This window comes from Mus musculus, chromosome 1 (assembly GCF_000001635.26).
Source record: "Mus musculus strain C57BL/6J chromosome 1, GRCm38.p6 C57BL/6J".
In the NCBI taxonomy this organism is placed as follows: Eukaryota; Metazoa; Chordata; class Mammalia; order Rodentia; family Muridae; genus Mus; species Mus musculus.
The window spans coordinates 151,344,075-151,364,839 of NC_000067.6; the positions used below are offsets into that span (position 1 = coordinate 151,344,075).

The following is a 20,765-nucleotide window of genomic DNA, read 5'->3' on the forward strand; positions in this document are numbered from 1 at the left end:
GTTCCCACAACACGCAGCTCCAGTCTAGGCTAGTTGCCTAGAAGTCAGTGTGACGCTGAGAACTCTAATCGCCACGTCGGATCTCTGGAGAAGGTAGGGCAGGTGGAAGAGGAAGGAGGGAACCAGTTCCTGGACAGTGGAAAAAAAAGGGCGAAGCGAGGGTGTGAGGCTCGGGAGGGAGCGCGCGCTCGATAAGTAACAGGAGGAGCGGTCCCCGCCGCCCCGCTCTCCCGGATCACCTTGCGCTGACCTAGTTGAGCCGAGAAGGAAGGAGGGGGCGGTTGAGGAAAAGAGCTATGAGGTGGGCGGGGCCCTGTCCGGGGGCGGAGCCTCAGAGCGGGATCTTCCCGGGAGCTCGCCTGTGATTCGCTCAGGCATCAGAGCCGGAAGCGGCCGGGAGGCGTTGGCGGCAGCGCACGTGGTGACGTGCGAGGGAGTGCGGCGCGAGCGCGCGCGGCGGCGGCGGCGGTGGCAGTGTGTTCGGGACGCGCGTGGAGGTCGGTCAGTCGCTCGGAGGTGCTGGGCGCGTCGTGGCGGCGAGCGAGTTCCCGCGAGTACCCACTGGTCTTCCTCAGCCCGCAGCCTCCCGCCCGGTCGCCCCGAGCCCCTTCCAGCGCCTTCCGCCTGCAGCCCGTCGAAGCTCTGGAGATGAATTTCGCCATCTCTTCAGAGATGACCCAGGTAACGCGCTGTACGCGGGCGCCGCGGGAGGGAGAGGGCGGGGTGGGAAGATGGTGGTGGTGCGGAGCGTCCCGCTGTCCCGGGAGACACGGGCATCGCGGGGCTCCGCATTCGGCTCGGTTGCCGGCTGGCGGGGGAAGAGCGCGGTGGTCCCGGACCTTCCTCCGCCGGGGCGGGGATCGTCAGGCTTCCGCGCTGGGTGACGGAGGGTCCCCGGGACCTGGCCCGGCGGAGGACTAGGAGGGATGACCCGCCGGATGAGAGCGGCGGCCACCGAGGACTGTAGACATCGTTTCCCGCTGTCAGGAGCGAGGTGCCGGCTGCGGTTTGGGGCTCTCCGGGCTAAGACTCCCCGCGGCCGGCGCGTGGGGACACAGAGCCGCCCTCAGAGCGCATCGGTTCCAGGGGTTAGGCGTGGGGTGGCACGGAGTCCCTGGTCGCCGTGGACCACGGGGTCCTTTGTTCGAGCTCCACGTTGCCCGCTTTTCTTGCCAAGCGCGGGGAAAAGGAGGCGGGAGGAGCGAGGGAGCGGCTGCCCTGACGTGTCAGCTCTGAGTGACTGCGCCGCCGGCCAATCGCGGCCAATCGCGGCCGGGGGTGTGCGGGTGCCTCGCTGTACCCGCCGAGAGCGCGCCCCAGGCCTTGCAGCGCGGGGTCCCCGGCGCGCCGGGGCACAGGCTCCATGTTCTCTGAAAGAAATAGGTGGAGAGCAGGCTTTTCGTCCGATCACCTTTTTTTTTTTTTTTCTATTTTTGGGTAAAGGACCTCGTTGATAAGACACCGGGGAGTGTCAGAGTGGAGATTAACGTAAGGAAATCTGTACACACACACACACAAATTTGAGAAATATTTCCGCCTTTCCCTCAATAAGTTGCAGATAAATGATTCCGGAGAGCAAACATTTCGATCAAAAAGAAGTCGGACGGCCTAAAAGGCAACGTTTTGTTTAATGTCTGTCAGTAGTGGAGGTTAGAACACCCAGATATCAAGTTCTTAGGAGTTTTGTTGTGGTCTCCTGTTTTGGCAATACACCATAGCTCTGGAAGTAAGAGCACACAAGCCGCACGGACTAAATCACCTTAGCCATATTTTCTTTAATTTTAACACCAGTGGTTGACTTAGGAAAAAAATAACTAAGAAAATAGTTTCAGGTTGAATCCTGCTAAGTCTTTAATATCTTTAAAATGTTAAAGGACTTATTTGTAAGCCTGGATGTAAACATTGACTGGGTAGAACTGGATTGAAACCAATATGCTGTAATGCCACCTAGCAGGCATTATATCAAACCCACACTTTGGTGGCTTCCTTGCAGGGAGGCCTGGGGTGGCTTTCTTTTGATTTCCTAATTAGTGAAATCTTGAGTTAATTAATAGATTCCCATTTCTGTAGCCTTTGTCTTAATTTATAGTTGCCTTCTAACTTTGTCTTTTCCAAAGACAGCATTTCACGCTTTATTTTAGTTATTGGTGGGAGGTTGACCTTGTTTTTGCATTTCTTGTTTGGATGTTTTAAGTGCCATATAAATTTAGTTTTTCAAAAAAGTTTCTTGACTGTCTTGGCCAGTGATATTAATGTGACTTACCCCAGAGGGTTTTTTGTTGTTTTTGTTCGTTTGTTTGGTTGGGTTTTTGTTTGTTTGTTTTTGTTTTCTAGCTTTTTAGCAGTTTGATGGTATAGTCAGATGCTGCAGGTAGGAATTTTTGAAGGTTGAGCATATTCCTACCTTCTGTTGGTGTTAAAAGTATTATTGGAGTGATTTCTGGTTCAGTTACCACTGTGTTAATGTTTCTAGCCCTGTAACAGTACTCTTTACACTTCTGATGTCAGCCTGGATATCCAAAAGTACCTCAGCATTAGAACATCCCAGTCTTGCTTCTTTTTTCTTTCTTATTCTAAAAGTGGCATGTTGATAGTGGTGCGCCCATGTTAAGATGCCTTCAGCCCTCACTCAGCGCCTTAGTTGAAGACCAAGTCAGCATGGGTGTGTCTAATCTTCATTAAATGTCTCCATGTTCTTTCCAGGCATGCCCCCACCACACCTTCTCTAACACCCTTTTGTCAAACCTTCATCTGGTCTCCATACTTAGCATTGTTTAAACCTTAAAATAAGTTGGTAATTTCCGCTTCACCGTGTACCATGTGCATCCTGCAGTCTACCTTCTATTGAAACCAAAACAGCCACAGTTTCTGGACTCTGTGCTGCCATGTCTTATCTTCCTCTTTGCCTGAGCCGGTTTCTCTGCTTTATCCGCCTCTACGGTATCTAAGGCTGCAGAAACTGAGCTAACTCCATTTTGTTCTAAGTTTTTTTATTCCAGTATGTGTCTGCCATGTTTAGAATCACAAGTGTCTGTAGCTTGTGGTTAAGTGTTTGCTTGATATGCTTGAGCCCCTGGGTTTAGTCCAACACTGGGGAGGGAATTCTTAAATTACTAAGTGATTGACTTCTTTGGAAAAAATTACCTTGAAACTTAAATATTTGTGGTTTACCTTAGCAATGTTTGAAAATGTGATGTTTCCTTTTGCTTAGCAGAGGGTGGGAAATGATACGCTGTTCTCACAGCTCTGTAAGACCCGCTGGATTATATTTCACTTAGGCTAATCTTCTGGGCTATAGTAACTCTTGAATACCAAATAGTAAGTCCCCTGTCTTCCATTTCTTCTACCAACCACACTAAGGAACTGAAATGTCTTTAGCAGTATATATTCATTTTCACACCAGTTTCAGTGTTAAAAATGGATTGGCTCAAACAGTATTTTAAATACAAAAAGTACATTTTATATTCTTATATGACTTAGGGATGTTTGAGCCTTGGTCTGGCTTTTGAAAGATAAAATTTCCCCCATTTTAAAATATCATTAGTTACTGTGCATAAGTTTTATATATGAAATAAGAAACATGAAATTTGAGAATACTTTAAGTTTTTAAAAAAATTTTATGTAGTGTGGCTATTTTGTCCAGAAGGCATCTGATATACCCAAGCTTATCTTAATGAAAGTAAACATGAACTTTTAAAAACAAGTTTGTATTAATTTAAAGGTCATTTGGACTTGGCTAGCTTTTTAGAGTTGTAACAATGGGTAGGTATTACTGATAAAGGCGAAATTCATATTAAAATCTTTGCTAGACAGTCTCATGTAGCCTCAGTCAGCCTTGAAACTTACTATGTAACTCAAGTGGGCTTTGAACTCTTAATCTTCCCATCTCACTCCTAAGTGCTAGGGATATTGGCTTGTGTGCCCATTTCATATGTTAAAATTGTAGTAAGCAGAAAGTCAGATATTAAATAAAAAGACCTTATTTCTCAAAATTGAAAGCAGTATTGTAGTGTACATATTGTACAAGTGCATATGCCAGAATTACCCCAAACAGTCTCTACAAAGTTTTTCTCTTAAAGACTATAGTAATTTTACTCCTACCCCAATAAATCTAAGTTAGAGCATCCAAGCTATCAAAATAATAAATATTTCACCTTCTAAAGGACCAGGTTTCAATTTTTTTTTTAAGATTTATTTATTTATTATATGTAAGTACGCTGTAGGTGTCTTCACACACTCCAGAAGAGGGCGTCAGATCTTGTTACAGATGGTTGTGAGCCACCATGTGGTTGCTGGGATTTGAACTCTGGACCTTCGGAAGAACAGTCGGGTGCTCTAACCCACTGAGCCATCTCACCAGCCCCAGGTTTCAATTTTTAGCATCATGTAGCTGGTCACACTGTAACTCCAATTCCAGCATATTCATTGCCTCCTTTTGGCCTCCGAGGGCACTGCATACATGATAAACAGACATGTACAGGCAGAACTCAAGTTTAGAATGTTTATAAATCTCCAGTATGGTCTCTGTATGTACATGGTATGGGATTACCTGTTTTCAGAGAACATTTGTTTTGTTAAAACTAGTTTTGTAAGAAAAGATAAGAAATTATAAAGCAGAAGAAATCAACATCATAGCAGTGTAATAGAGTTGATACAGTTTTTGTTTTTAAGATGGTCATGCAACACAGGCTGCCCTTTAAAATGACCAAGGCAGAGGATCGGCCTGGAAGCTGAGCACAGAACAGCAGTTCTGGACAATTGTGCGTGACTTCAGAGAGGTTCTGAGTGTGGGGCCCGGGGAACTGGCGAAGGCTCCACAGCTAAAGGAGTTCACCTGTCAGGAGTCGCCTTAAGGATTTTCCAGCTAGAAAGGCAGCATGAAACAAGGGCAGGGTTAAATGCCAAGCACACCTTGGGCAGTGGGGTATCTGGCTTATAGCATATATGTGTCTGGGAGGAGTGCCCAAAGGTGCTTTCCTGGCTCCTAGAGCAAACATCGGGTGTTTTCATGGTAGCTGGAATCTAATAGTAAATACTTTTACAGTTAATATTTATATTTGTCCTTTACTTCCTAGGCTAGTATATCCTTCTTTAATAATAAGAAAGGATTTTTTTAAAGAAATCACTGAGTACTTGTATGTTAAATAAAAAGGAGTTGTTAATAGTTTGTTTTCTTAATGTAATGTGAATATTTTTTGCCTTTTACCTCAAAGAATAACTTATTTTATATGACCTATTCTACCTACATGAATGGCAGACTGATTCTTCCAAATATCTAACTTAGATATGCTATTTTTACAGATTATGATGCATGATTATCACAGAAGAAATTCATGTCTATAGCTTTTAAGGACTTGATTACATCATTTTCAAGCCTGCTAGTTTTGGAACCACCATTAAAGCCTAAGACATCTCCCTTCAGTCAGCCACCTTTCTTCACACTGTAACGAAGTGCTTTGTTTCAACACTCCTTCTTTGTCTTTGGATCATTTGCGTTCTCAGTGACACATTTCTCTTCAGTAATTGTTGGTAAGTGAATATTCTGCATATTTAGCAGTAACTTTGTTTGGGGTGTGAGCTGGCTCAGTGAGAAGAGGCACTTTTCTGCAGAAGCCTGGCAACGCACATTTGATCCTTGGGAACACTGGTAGAAGGAAGAATTAAACAAAGTTGCCTCTGACTTCCACACACCCTAGGGCTGGGGCATGCTTCCCCAACTTAATAATAAATACCATTTTTTTAAAGACACGGGTTTTCTGAAAACTGTACTGAGTATAGACTCTATCTCAATGTTTAAATGGTCAGAGAGATCCTAACCATTTGGCTATGAAAACTTTCTTTTTAACAGTGTGTGGGGTGGGGGAAGGGGCGGTCTTTCCTTTTTCCTTGTGGGTCCTTGGGTCTTGAACTCAAGTCCTCAGGCAAGGTGGTAAGTACACGACCTGTTTAGTGCCCATCTTGCAGGCACCTAACAAGCATCTTTATCATTTTTAAAAATTTTTTAATTAAAATTTGATTTTTTTCTTTCCTCCTTTAGTATTCCTTTTTGTGTATTCTGACTTTTAAGTTACTTTAAACTGAATCTCTTACTCTTACTCATTTAGTATAAGTTACTGGTTTATAAGTTAAGTTAAAAACTTGTTTTGAGAACAATAGGCTGGAGATGTAGCTCAGTGGTTGTGTTTACCTAGCATATTTGAAGCCCTTGGTTCTGTTCCCAGTGTTGTATATAGGAAATGGTGTCTTTACAAAGAATTTTAGTTTTCCAGGGCTGGGAGTATGTGCCTCTGATAAGGAAGGGGGATTGAGTTCAGGGCCAGTCTCAGCTGGGTTCTGAATTGAAGGCCAGACTGGGCTATATGAGATGTCTCAAGTGAACATTGGTTTAATTTTGAGAGTAACGGATGGACAGCAGCCAAATCCCTACATGCCTCTCTTAAGCCGCTTGCTGTATAGGTTTGGAAAGAGAAAGATTTCATTTTCCTTCCTTCCGGAGGAATGCGTGTTTGACCTGGAAACCAGGTTTAGGTTGTTGAGATGCTCACTACTGGGTGATGGTTACAAAGTCATAGGATCAAAGTCAGGCTGAGGTCATCCGTATCCTGGACCAGTGTTGTTTGAGCTAGGATTTTGTGCAATAAATGTTTTGGTGTGTTGGTAGGATAGAATTTGGGTATGTTTGAAAAATACATAACATTCTTTTTTGAAACAATGGTTTACTGTGTACTGTGATTGTCCTTGACTTTACTGTCTTGTGTATGACCAGGCAGGCCTCAAACTCAGGAATCTACCCGCCTCTTTCCCAAGTGCTGAGATTAAAGGTGTGACTCACCATACCCTGCTTGAAAAATTTTAAGAACTATTTACATGTAAAATAACTTAGCTTTCTTTTTTTTTTCTGTTTAGCCAAATTTATAAGGAAAAATGATTCCCAATGGATATTTGATGTTTGAAGATGAAAATTTTATTGAATCATCTGTTGCCAAATTAAATGCCTTGAGGAAGAGTGGGCAGTTCTGTGATGTTCGACTTCAGGTATTTAAAACTTAATTCATGACCTTTTGTTACTAAAAAAGTAAACTCATAAAACCATAAGTTGTGCCCCCACCCCCTAAACAGGCAATTAATGAGATGACTAGGGGGTTTTTTGTTGTTGTTGTTTTGTCTTGTTTTTTGAGATCTTATTTTTTTACGTGTATGGGTGTTTTGCCTGCATGTATGACTTGTACCACATGCCACATGTGTGCAGTGCTGTGGAGTTGAGAAGACGGGTAGGATTCCCTGGAACTGGATTTACAGGTGGTTAGGAGCTACCATGTAGGTGCTGGTCCCATGGAAGAGCAGCCAGTGCTCTTAACCATTGAGCCAACTTTCTAGCGGTGAGATGACTTTTAACTAGAACTGTGAGACAGAGGAAGCTGGTATGTTGAGTGCATAGTCAGCAAGACTTCTTTCTCATTTTGGTTTTCATTATTTCAGGTCTGTGGCCATGAGATGCTAGCACACAGGGCAGTCCTGGCTTGCTGTAGCCCCTATCTATTTGAAATCTTCAATAGTGACAGTGACCCTCATGGAGTTTCTCATGTGAAGTTGGATGATCTCAATCCAGAAGCTGTTGAAGTCTTGCTGAATTATGCATACACGGCTCAGTGAGTGCCTTCAAATGAACCAGAACATCAAGTACCGAGTGTCTGGATGTGAAAAGCCTGGTCATAACTACAAAAACTCCCCCCCCCCCCCTTTTTTTTTAAATAGGTTGAAAGCTGATAAGGAATTAGTAAAAGATGTTTATTCTGCAGCCAAGAAGCTGAAGATGGACCGAGTCAAGCAGGTAGCGTATTACACATTGTGAAAGTAGTATACTGGCAAGGTGTTCTGAGGGGTTAGGATGTAGAAATTATCACAAAACATCTAATTAGGCCCAAGATTTAGAGTTTCAGTCCCTTCCCATCTTGGGTGAGCATGTTGTTTTGACCTTTTGGTAACAAGGAAGGAAAACCTGTCCTCTTGACTGACAGTCTCTCTCAGTGAAGATTCCATTCAATATTTTTGTATTTAAGCTACTTGTATATTTTTCTATGATGATTATGATGATGATGACAAGATAGTATTGGGAAATCAAGTTACATAAAATGCTACATCTCTGATGGGTATGTTTAATTTTGATAGTATGTTAAATAGCATTACTTACATTGTCAGATCACTACACAGAACTGTCGCTTGGCCTTGACATGAACCTTTCTGGCTTGGGCATAAACTAGATCAGTTTCAAGATAGTGTGTGTTCCCAAGAGTAAATGGAATTAGAGTGGTGTATTGACAGTGTCTGATACAACAGATTCATGTATGTGTGTGGTCTACACATAAGGGAAAGTACCTGCAGAGACCAGAAGGCTTTGAGTCCCCAGGAGCTAGAGTTAACCAGTGGTTTTGAGCTACTTGCCTGATGTGGGCCAAACTCGGGTCCTCTGAAAGAACAATTAGCAACAAGTACTTTTGCTCACTGAGCCATTTCTCCAACACCCCTAGTCATAGGATTTTTAAGCAGAGAAAGTGGCTTTGAATAAGGGCCAGCAAACTAAAAATGTTCTTTAAAGGGTCAGACTTTTTAAGTAAAATTTTATAAAGACCAGCTATGTGTATTCTATATATAATCTGTGTAACAAAATTTAAACCAGTAGTTTTCAACCTTCCTAACGCTGCGACTACTACAGTTCCTCATGTTGTGGTGCCTTCCAACCATAAAATTATTTTTGTTCCCATTTCATAACTGTAATTTGCTATTGTTATGAATTGTAATATAAATCTATTTCCAGTGGTCTTTAGGTGACCAAGATGAAAAGATCATTTGACCTTCAGAGGGTTGCCACCCCCGGATTGAGAACTGCTGAGTTAAACAGTTAAGACAAACAAAATGCCCCACAAACCTAAAGTACTTGTTGCTTTTGTAGAAAACTCAAGCTCAATTCTAAGCACCCATAGATGTCACCCAACCATTGTAATTCTGGTTCTAGAGTGTCTAATGCCCTCTCCTGGCCTCTGCAAACACTACATGCAGATGGTGTATTGCATAGACATATATGCAGCCAAACACCCATACAAAATGAAAGTAAATGAATCTTTAAAAAGGAATCCTGTGATTAGGCCAGTAGGATGGCTCAGCAGGTGAAGCTGCTTGCTGTGTCAGTCATGGTGACCTGATTTCTAACCCGTGCAACAGGTAGAAGAGGTAAACCTACTCCACACGGTTGTCTTGTGATATCCATGCATGAAGCACATACACACACTGGATTTTAACAGAAGTCCTATGCACATTCCAGCATAGTTTCACATTCCAGCTTCGTCCTAATACAGATACTATTTTTCCAAATTTATTTCCTAATTCTCTTTTGCTACATTCCATGTGTGCTGTGTACTCAGCTTTTCTATTGCAAAGCCCCATTCCTCCCTAGCCTTTCAGAAAGCCTTACCTGACTGCTCCTGTTGACACCTAGAACCTGTACTGCATTTCCATTTGTCACATTGGCTCTAAGTGATTTAACTTTGTATGCCACATCTTTGCTGTTTCTCGTTTGCTTTTTGTTGTTTTGTTTTATTTTGAGACATCTTGTGATGTAGCCCAGGCTGGGTTTGAATTTAGATTTCTCTTGTCTCAGCCTCCCAAGTGCCCCAGATTCTAGGCATCTATGCACCACTATGCCCAGCTGATGTCACCATTTGTCCATGTGCTGTCCCCATTGTGTAGTTTGATTTGATTTCTGGCTCATTTCTGTATTTCACAGGAACTTGACATTAAATATTCAGTAAACTATGTAAATGTTGGCACTTCTGTATTTCTTTTCTAAGGTCTGCGGAGATTATTTACTATCTAGAATGGATGTTACTAGCTGCATCTCTTACCGAAATTTTGCAAGTTGTATGGGAGACTCCCGTTTGTTGAATAAAGTTGACGCTTATATTCAGGAGCATTTGTTACAAATTTCAGAAGAGGAGGAATTTCTTAAGCTTCCGAGACTAAAGGTAAGGAGTAGGCCACATAGGTCATACAGGTCGAGTAATGGTCTGTGGTTGCGGGCAGTCTTTACCAGGTGAATCAGGGTTGCAGTAGTGCTCATGCTTTGAAGTGGCTGTTAACGCTTACAGAATGGGTGTCTGTTTCCCTGGTTGTTTACTTACTTTAGGGTTACTGATTTCCTTGCAAATTGAGAAAATTGATGGAATACAACTTTTTTAATACAATATTCTTGAGAATTTTTAAAAAGTGTACAGTGTTTTACCATGTTCACTTCCAGATCCATACTCACTTCACGTCCTCTCAACCGTTTCTGGCCCCACATGCTGCTTGTTACTGATGGCTATGGGACAATCCACTGAGCCCTAGTGGCCTGCCAGGAACCACGCCTTTAACTCTCTAGCACTTCAGCTAGTGGCGGGGCTCATGAGCCTCCCTCCTTCCCCCAATACAACTTTTATTAGAAAACTGAGCATTTAGCTGAGAACTAGAATTCCCAAGCTGATGTGGATGTCACTGATATTTGTTTTATTTATATACAATTCTAGTTGGAGGTAATGCTTGAAGATAATGTGTGCTTGCCCAGCAATGGCAAGTTGTATACAAAGGTAATCAACTGGGTGCAGCGTAGCATCTGGGAGAATGGAGACAGCCTGGAGGAGCTCATGGAAGAGGTTAGTTTTAAAGTAAATGGGACCCAACAGTTCTTACCAATTATTTTTGCTATAACATGAAGGATTCCCTTTCACTTTTATTTTATAACCATGACCCTAAAGAATTTAAATTTTGCTATAGGTACCCCTAAGCTGAGAAACAGGGGGGGTGTCCAGGTGAGCTGAATGAACCGTTCAGTTTGGTCTTCTGCTTTTCTTTTTTTTTTTTCCTTTTTTTCCTTTTTTTCTTTGCTGAGTATGTGCCGTTAACTTTCTTTAAAGTAGCATGTAACTTGCTTTAGAAACGGGAGGTGGTACTGACATTTTCTGTAGAGTCTTAATTTTTCTTCACAGGTTTTTGCTTTAAGTCTGACAAGTAGGTAAAGCTTCTAATGGTTGTTCCTCCCCGTTGGTTTATCTCCCCATAGGTTTATTAACAAAACTAGGATCCCCAAGACTGAAGAGCCGAGAAGACACCTCGAGTGTATTGACACACACGTAAAGAAGCAGCAGTCCTGCCCCAGTTCTCCTAAGAAAAGTCCGCTGTGGGCAGAGAGCGATGATGATTTAATGGTGTTTACTCCTTACAGGGTTCTTAGCTCGAAAGCTTTGTGTTTTCAGTGGTGTTGCTCTTACATATAGTCAGACTTGGGGATGTTTTTTAAAATTCACAAGAAAAACAAAATTTGATGGAAAAGTTGGGACTGGTCCATATGTTGATTGGAGCAGTGGAGTAATTGAGTGTATCATTCCACAGAGCCCTCCATGCTCACTCAAGCTAGCCTGCTCTGTTAGGCCTTAGTCACTGCCATTACGGCCTTCTATACAGGCTAGCAGATGCTCTGTCATTTCTGTCACCTCCCATGTGGGAATCAGATGCAGTAGTCATGTATTTGCATCTGTGCAGGAAGATTGCAGCTTGCTTGAATTTTTGAATTTGTTTTTTCCTTTATATGTTTTCTTGATATTAACCTACAGGGGAGAAGTATGTTTATTCAAACAGTACCATTAATCTTCAAAGGTGTAAAGCAATCAGTGTTTTGTTGTAAATATGTATATTTAAGAAACCATGTGTTGTACTATACCTTTTTCTCTTAATGTCACATAATAGAAGCAATGGAAACAAGGAAGATTTCTTTCAAGCCAATCAAGCCAAGGACTCTTCAGCCAGTGTTAGAAGATTTTGTATTTGATCTTGATTTTTGTTTTGTTTTGTTTTCACTTTTTACATTTTTACTACTATGACATGTTTTTCTTTGCATCGGGATCCTGCCAGAGTAAGATGTCAAGACGCACACTGGAGGTTACCTTGAGGCGGTTGTGAAATCTTCGTACTAGCGAGTAGCCATGGTGACAGTAGCCACATGGGTGTTCTGTTGCTGTTTTGCAGGTTCAAACCTTGTACTACTCAGCTGATCACAAGCTGCTTGATGGGAACCCACTAGATGGACAGGCTGAGGTGTTTGGCAGTGATGATGACCACATTCAGTTTGTGCAGGTACACATTGCACAGTCTGAGGTAACCTCAGGTTAAACTTTAACTGGAGAACTTATAGCATTCTTAAATTTTCCTTTAACAAAGGAAAGTGGATGAATTCCATTGTTATAACTGGACAGAGACTTTTTGGGGAGAAAAGAGGCATATTTTACAGCTTCCAGCATTTTTGCCACACTAGTAGAAGCTAACTCAGCCAATTAGACAAACTCCATTTACACCTTTTCTCTCAAATTACTGTTCACAACTAGTAATTAGAATAGTAAAATAAAGCAATATGTTAGGGTTTCGTTAATTTGGTTAGATTTTTTTTTAAGGTTATTTGTAACACGCATGATCAAAAGGATCAGTTTTAAAAAGATATAGTTGATTTAAATTGCTGATGGCTGTGAAAGAAATTTTGTCTATTTAATTACTGAACACTCATGAAATAGAAACTATATCGTGATTTATAATAACTTTATACAGTGTTGAACTCAGAAATGGTTGATCATGTGTTACAGTGTGGTCTGGATGTTTCTCCAGCAGAATGTATTAAAGCAGTATAGTTTCCTTGTGTTGATCGAGTTACGTCTGTAGCCTTTTATTAAACACGCACTTAAATTTATACACATTTTTAACAGTAGAGAACAAACATCTGAGGTATCTGAACAATCTTATGGACACTGACAGTATACAGAAAAGAAACATTATTGTTTTTGTGTGTTAAAATTAAACCAATGTTCTGCATGTGTTTTTTGCCCTCCAACACTGAGCAACACCATAGCAGCCCCACAAATCGTACATGCCACGTTGAGCCAGTCACTAACCATGCTCTTAAGAAGAAAAGCGCCCTGGAGCCTTTCTCTTCAATCACCGCTCTACACCTTCCAAAAACCGATTGTCCTAGCTTGAGATACAAACATATTTTGCCTGCTTGGAATCTTTATAAAATAGTCATGTAATATGCATTCTTATATGGCTTTTAGCATTGTGAAGAAATTAAGCCATGGAGTGTTTGCTTTCAAAGTTGGCTCAGTGATAGTATACTGACTGTGTGATAATGTTATCTAGATTAGATGCCTGTGGTATCCCATGGCAATAATAGTACTTCTAAAACAAGTTGGGACTTGGGTTAGCCAAAAGCCGTGTTTGTATTTCTACTTGGAGCATCCAGATTGTTTTATCTTTAATTATAAATATTGTAAGTTAAAGTAGCCTTTCTAATGGCAAAAGATTAAATACCAGCCAGTGGTAGGCTGTGATGCTCGACGTGAAGACATAGCGTGTGTAGCTTCTATTACAGGACCCTACCAAGGTAGTAAACAATACTGTCTGAAGAGAGGCTTCTACCATCAGAGGGCCTGAGGGGGCCTGTGGGATGAGACATGAGGTGGGAGGCGTGGGATTTAGTAGATTAGTCTTAGATGAGCAGAAGAAGATTATCCATGCAGGGTGCTGCTCTGTTGTTGGCAGTCTAATCTGGAAAAGGAAACGTACAACTGATGCTTTTTCCTATGGGTGGCAAGAAGAATTTTTTTAAAAATTTTGTGTGGTCTGGGGATGAAACCTGGGGCCTTTGCATATGACAGGCAAGTGCTCTACCTGAGCTACATGTACAGCAAGGAGAATTTAGACAAGAATACTGAATGGAAAGAATATGTAGTTTAAAAAGTTCATAGTGAAACACTTTGAGTTTAGAGAGATGTGGCTAGTTATACTTCTAGTTGGCATTCCTTAATCATAGGAAATGGCTAATTGTTGGGTGTCTCTGGGCTGACTACGTGATGATCTTAACAGATTTGCGGTTTTTAACTTTACAAAGTTGGCTTGGACTTTGCTTTTTTTTTTTTTTTTTTGATGGTCAGACACAGGGTAGATTAACGCTTGTGAGAGCAGTTTGTACACCATTTCAGGTAATAGTTTCAAGTTTTCAAGAATGATGAAAAGCTTAGTAATCTAAGGATATGGAGACGGACCAATTCCACTCATCTGTGCCTATACCTAGCTCTCCAAGGGTTGAGGGCAGGTCTTAATAGTGCTTTAGGGCAGTTTGGGAATGAGAAGAAGATCATGGGAGTGTGTGAGACACTGGCCTTTCTGTCTGTCTTGCTAAAAGATTTTGAATAGAGACCATGGAGGTGAAAAGTTGTGGGGTCATACCCTAGATTTCAGGGATGAGAGGAGTAGGTAGAGAGGTAGCCTGGGAAGGAGGAATGAGATGAGAAACAACTCTGGAAAAGCTGCCCGAGAAGAAAGCGTGGATGCCAAATACATGAGCTCTTCTGGAAGGTGATCTAAAGAGGGGAGTAGTTGTGTTTGCATAGGCGTCTCCAGGATTGTGTCTCAGGTGTGTTTGTTAATGCCAGTAGTTTTTAGTGCTGGAGTGTCGCTCCCATCATGGTCACTCTCTCAGTCACAATTCATATGTTAGAGTGCTCTTACTGCTGTGAGGCCTCTGTAGTATAAGAATGGCCTAGTTCTTATTTTGTGATACTTGGGACCTCTTTCCACAGATTGAGGTGGAGATTTTAATGTGTCTTATAATCCTTAAAAAGCAGGATTTTTTTTTAAACCGTTTCTTTGTTGATTTTTGTTTCCACTAGCAATACAGGTTTTTACTAGAAACTACTTGTTTGTGCAGTCTGTCCCTGGGGACCAGGTTAATTGGGTGAGCTGAGTTTGTAGGTACTGAAGTACATGTTCTTTTCATGGTAGACATTTAAGACTCGGTACCAGGCTGTGACACATGAAATTCTGTATGATCCGTTCTCGAGGGGGTGGAAAGCAATCTGCAAAAGAAGCTCATAAAAGCATACTAATTCTCGAAGAATCTGGCATTACTGTTCCTGAATTACAATTTTGCGAGTGGTTCTTTTAGTATTACTTCATTTCTGATTACTCTGTGTGTATTTAGCTTTTTCATTATCAATAATAAGTAGCCCTAAATAAAATGTACATGCCTCTGATTGATACTTCCCTGTAAACTGCTTTCAGAGACTGGCAGACCCTGTGTGTGCTCACTCTTTGCTGGCATTGTATGAAGGATGGTTAGGTCGACAGTTCCTTACATAGAGCAGATGAGATGTGTTGTTTTCTCCTTCCTGCTCCTATATTGAGATAGCATTCTGGTGTTTGACCTGTGGTGTGTTTTTTGAATTGTTCAAATTGATCTTTTTCTGAGCAGCCAGTTGTGTAGATGAAGCTGTTTCATTTTTAAGTAATGGTGTAAGTGTGGCAGGAGCCTGTCAGCTGGAAAGTGTTGGTTTGTGTTGTTTAGTGTGCTTTGAGTGTGCGTGTAGGTGGAAGGTGCTCAGTGTGTGGGCAGTGTTGCACAGTAGCTCAGGAACAAAGGTGCAGCAGGAATGCTCTCTGGCTAGGTTTCTGTAGCTGCCTTTTGATTTTGCAGAAAAAGCCACCCCGTGAGAATGGCCATAAGCAGATAAGTGGCAGTTCCACTGGATGTCTCTCTTCTCCAAATGCTTCAATGCAAAGCCCTAAGCATGAGTGGAAAATCGTTGCTTCAGAAAAGACTTCAAGTAAGTTTGTCTTCAGTTTATCTATTTGTAAGGATAGTGGTCAGTTTAATACTGAATAAGGAAAAACTCAGAGCAATGGCATATGGAAAACCATAGTAGAAGTTCCGTTCTGGAGACTGGAATACAATTTAGAATTCTCTAACCACCCTAAGTGTTAATATTAATAGTTCCATGGTAAACACAGAGCTCTTGTGTTCACAGATAACACTTACTTGTGCCTGGCTGTGCTGGACAGTACATTCTGTGTCATTTTCCTTCATGGGCGGAACAGTCCACAGAGCTCACCAACAAGTACTCCAAAACTGAGCAAGAGTTTAAGCTTCGAGATGCAACCAGATGAGCTTCTAGAAAAGCCCATGTCTCCCATGCAGTACGCACGGTCTGGACTAGGGACAGCAGAGATGAATGGCAAACTCATAGCTGCAGGTAAGAGCAGAACGCTGGGTGTGACAGACAGGCCTTATATTGATTGACTTGCAGCAAGAGGACTCAACATGCTGCATTTCAAGACAGGAATAACATTGATATTGAATATCCCTAAGTTTGGTTAGAAGTCATTATTTTAATTTAAAAGGGCGTGGTGCGCTACACCATGAACCCAGGGCCTCAGGGCTTGCTAGGCCAAGTGCTGTAGTACACTCATTATGTTCGACTACAGAGTAGATAAACTTGTTAGTTCTCAAGCCAGAATAAGCAGTTTGCTCATAGATAACGAATGCTACTCCTTGACATTAGGAACGGTCAGTTAAATACCTTTCTCGTTAGGTACACAACCTACAGACATCCTGGCTGGACCCTGGTGACCAGCCACATAGTTTGTAATCTTAGCACTTGGGTGGTGTAATAAGGGGCTCAAACTGTAAGACAGCCTGGGAGATATAGTAAGATGCCCACTGCCACTAGGGGGGAATCCAGCCATTCTGATCATGTTTCACATTTTAAGCAAACTTACGATTCTTTTGCCAGGTGGTTATAACAGAGAGGAATGTCTTCGAACAGTTGAATGCTATGATCCACATACAGATCACTGGTCCTTCCTTGCTCCCATGAGAACACCAAGAGCCCGCTTTCAAATGGCTGTGCTGATGGTAAGTACGGTATGCTGCAAAACAATCCTTTAGCTTTGTGGTCTTTCTTAGGACTACCCAGGGGGAATTCTTACTTATCACTTTTGATATAGGGACAGCTCTATGTGGTGGGTGGATCAAATGGACACTCAGATGACCTGAGTTGTGGAGAAATGTATGATCCAAACATTGATGACTGGACCCCTGTTCCAGAGCTGAGAACCAACCGTTGTAATGCAGGTAATAACACTCTTCTAACCAACACAGCCAGTGTTTACTCATGATTTAACTCATGGGTTACTGACATGGTTTACCCCTTCCTAGGAGTGTGTGCTCTGAATGGGAAATTGTACATTGTTGGTGGCTCTGATCCATATGGTCAAAAGGGCCTGAAAAATTGTGATGTATTTGATCCTGTAACGAAGTCATGGACAAGCTGTGCTCCTCTTAACATTCGTAAGTTGGTCTGTTTTTGTTTTGTTTTGCGGGGGATAGAGTTTGCCTAGAACTTTCCATGTAGCCCAAACTGTCTGGCCTTGAACTTGTAGTTCTTTAAAGACCTGTGAATTAATAGGTTGTTATAGTACACATTTACAGTTTTGATAGCTGTAATAATAATCCTGGTTTGCCTTAACTTTTATAGGTCGACACCAGTCTGCAGTTTGTGAACTTGGTGGTTATTTGTATATAATTGGAGGTGCAGAATCTTGGAATTGTCTGAACACAGTAGAACGATACAATCCTGAAAACAACACCTGGACTTTAATTGCACCCATGAATGTGGCGAGGCGAGGGGCTGGAGTCGCTGTGCTTGATGGTGAGTATCCAGGTTTAGAGAGAGCTAAATAGTACAAATGGGAGGAGCTCTGAAATGCCAAGAAGGGTCACTTACACACTCTTAGGTAGACTGCAGGGACCGGTGGAATGGCCCAGCAGGTAGAATGCCTACCTTTCTGGCAAAACCCCAGTGTTGGATCCCCAGATGTCATGTAAAGGTGGGAGGAGGGAACTGACCCACATAGTTGTCCTCTGACTTCTGTGCTGCAGCATGTGTAAGCCTACACCCATGGCATACACAGAATAATTAGGAATCATTTTTTAAAAATTCAGATTATTTTGTCTCTTGTGACACAAAGGGATTTTCCCCTCTAAGTGTCTGTTAATAACCTAAATATATTCTTTTACCCATCTCTTGGTAAGTGTTCTTAACCAAGTTCCAAATTTCCCTCTGTGAGATGTATCCATTATTCAGTCTTAGATTTTGATTGACCTTATTTTAGGATAGTAACTTTAAGAATTTTATTTCAAAGCATAATCTCAGTCAGTTTTCTTTTGTAGACAGTGTCCTTTCACACAGTCTTTATTGATTGCTTTATTGTCTGTAGTATTAGTTAACATCATTTGGAACAAAGCTGAATCTTAGCAAGACTTTGTGGCTCAATCAGTGAGCATGTAAGTGTGTGGAGAATAGAAACAGCCTCCTGACCCAGACCCCAGACCCTTGTGAGCCCTAGCAGTGTAGTTACAGCTGGATTCATGCAAGTGGGGTAAGTGATAATCAGAAGAGAAAATAATGAATCTGAAAATTAGTGACCCCCCATAGTTTATTGCTGACATTTTTTGTTCTATTGAGTATCTAATTTGAAAAAAAAATCATATGAAAGGTCTAGAAGTTCAGTCATTATCTGTTCCCTATATACCTACTTTTGTGGTGCCACTTTGAACCAAGGCCTCACTTTTACTGGATAAGTGTTCTACCATTGACCTACATAGAGGGGCATAGCCCTAGTCCCTCCTATAACTTCTTTGAATATATAGAACTCTGATAGTTTGTCACTTAACATATTTAGGCAAGTTTCTACCTTCTTTGTGTCTCTTAATTGTTCATCTGTGAAATGATGACAGTAGTAATTACTATGGAATTGTGGGAGATGTATTTAACATGATGCAATTTCTGCCCTTTTATCCCTATAGTTGCCTAAGTTTCTGTAGGAATGGATTCTTGTCCATTTTATTCATCTCTATGGTTTCCAGTATCTGTGCCACAATTACACAGACCTTTCTTTTTTTTAAAGATAAGATTTCATTATGTAGCCCAGGCTGATCTCATACTAATAATCCTTAGTCATGGCTTCCTGAGTGGTGACATTACAAGTGTGTGTTGCTATGCCTTGCCTTAACAGAACGGACAAGCATTTCTAGTTAAAACTCACTCAATTTTGGAGGCCTTTTTTTTTTTTTTTAAATTTGTTTTCTGAGCCTTTTTAGACTGACTGCCTTGTTTCTCTTTTAGGAAAACTGTTTGTAGGTGGTGGCTTTGATGGTTCTCACGCCATCAGTTGTGTGGAGATGTATGATCCAACTAGAAATGAATGGAAGATGATGGGAAATATGACTTCACCAAGGAGCAATGCTGGGATCACAACTGTAGGGAATACCATTTATGCAGTGGGAGGATTCGATGGCAATGAGTTTCTGAATACTGTGGAAGTCTACAACCCTCAGTCAAATGAGTGGAGCCCTTACACAAAGATTTTCCAGTTTTAACAAATTTAAGAACCCCAAACTAACAGGCTTAGTGATGTAATTGTGTTTAGTAGAGGTACACTTGTGAATAAGGAGGGTGGGTGGGGTAGATGTTGCTAACTGCAACACAAAGCTTTTGCATATTGCATATTATTAAACATGCTGTACATACTTTTTGTGTTTGGAACGGAATGCAAAGATGAAGGTCTGTTTCTGTATTCTTAAGACATCTTTGGTTATTTTACTTTTTGAAGGTTGATACTGTAAAAGAATAAACCACAAATTGATTGGGAACATCATTTCAAGAAGTCCCTGCTCCTCCACATTTGTTTTGCCGATTTGCACATTAAATGACTCTTCCCTCAATTCTGTCTTAAGAGGCAAGAGGGGTAGGGTTTACACGTAGGCAGTTGGGTTTTTTAAGGGCCCCTTTTCAATAACTGGAACACTCTATAACAAGATACTTATTTAAATAGATAACAATGACTATTTTTGTTTTTATTAAAAGAAAGTTGACATGCCTACCAATATTTAGTCTTTTATGATTACATTTTTATAACTTTTTATATTCTCAGCAGAGTGCTTTATCTGTTGAAGTAAAATGTGACAGATTCACATTATCAAAGCAGAGTGGCAGAGGAAAGGATGCAGAGTGGCTGTTTCTTTTAAAAAATGCTCAGAACGCAGACTTCACCATTTGCCGCAGCTGTACCTTTTTTTCTTTCCTATCTGAGAGTGCAGTATCGATGTTATTTGGATGGAGTTGCTGAATGGTAACAGTAATTCAAACCCAGGTTTGATGAGTTACTTGACTTACTGAAGCATTTAAACTGTCTTTATTTATCATTAACCAAACAAATGTAAGTGGAAGCCTTTGATTGAAAACAATTAAACTGTATTGGGTTTGTGAATGCACCCCTTTTCAGAAGTGTTTTGTTCAGCTTTCTTACCTGGATTAATACTGGTTGGGGTGGCTCGGTGTCTGTGTAGTGCTACACCTAATTTATGGTGCCCAAATGAGCAAATCTAATGCTTGCTGCAGATACAAACACATTAAAGGTACTTTGCAGTAAATCCTTGCACTGTGGGATTTAATGTCCAAATGTTTGTCACTCAGTTCATTACTTATAACGGAGGGGGGGGGTTTGTTTTTCTCTGTAAGGATGAGTTTACAGTATTAGTAGAAAATACTCATTTGCCATATCTGAAGTAAGGGATGGTGTGAAGTTTGTGTTTCACATAAACTAAGCCAGGTGGTGTTGGCGCACGCCTTTAATCCCAGCACTTGGGAGGCAGAGGCAGGTGGATTTCTGAGTTCGAGGCCAGCCTGGTCTACAAAGTGAGTTCCAGGACAGCCAGGGCTACACAGAGAAACCCTGTCTTGAAAAAGACCCCCCCAAAAAATAAAATAAAATAAATCAGCCAGCTGGCATAAGATGACCATAAGTGGCTGACTTGGGATGTGAATGTATTTTCTTCAGATGTTAGATTGGTC

At 41.5% G+C, this 20,765-nt stretch overlaps 1 protein-coding gene and 1 pseudogene across 7 annotated transcripts; one reads left to right on the top strand and one right to left on the bottom strand.

Moving 5' to 3' along the window:
* The window catches only part of Gm10138, a 50,555-nt pseudogene extending 45,964 nt beyond the window's left edge, over positions 1–4,591 (bottom strand).
* On the top strand, positions 412–20,371 carry Ivns1abp (influenza virus NS1A binding protein). 7 transcript variants are annotated; one of them, XM_006529089.4, is made up of 16 exons: positions 433–681; positions 5,302–5,529; positions 6,907–7,035; positions 7,480–7,649; positions 7,756–7,831; positions 9,846–10,019; positions 10,560–10,685; positions 11,093–11,237; positions 12,055–12,162; positions 15,548–15,677; positions 15,879–16,103; positions 16,644–16,765; positions 16,858–16,984; positions 17,069–17,200; positions 17,388–17,561; positions 19,038–20,344. In XM_006529089.4, the coding sequence occupies exons 7-16, from the start codon at positions 10,654–10,656 to the stop codon at positions 19,289–19,291; spliced, it is 1,449 nt and encodes a 482-aa protein (XP_006529152.1). In that variant the 5' UTR covers positions 433–681; positions 5,302–5,529; positions 6,907–7,035; positions 7,480–7,649; positions 7,756–7,831; positions 9,846–10,019; positions 10,560–10,653; the 3' UTR covers positions 19,292–20,344. The 7 variants fall into 7 exon arrangements, with proteins under 7 accessions (NP_001346192.1, NP_001346191.1, NP_473443.2 ...); NM_054102.2 differs by lacking the exon at positions 11,093–11,237 and having other exon boundaries at positions 424–681; positions 19,038–20,371; XM_030243144.1 differs by lacking the exon at positions 6,907–7,035 and having other exon boundaries at positions 590–681.
* The last annotated feature ends 394 nt before the right edge of the window (positions 20,372–20,765 follow it).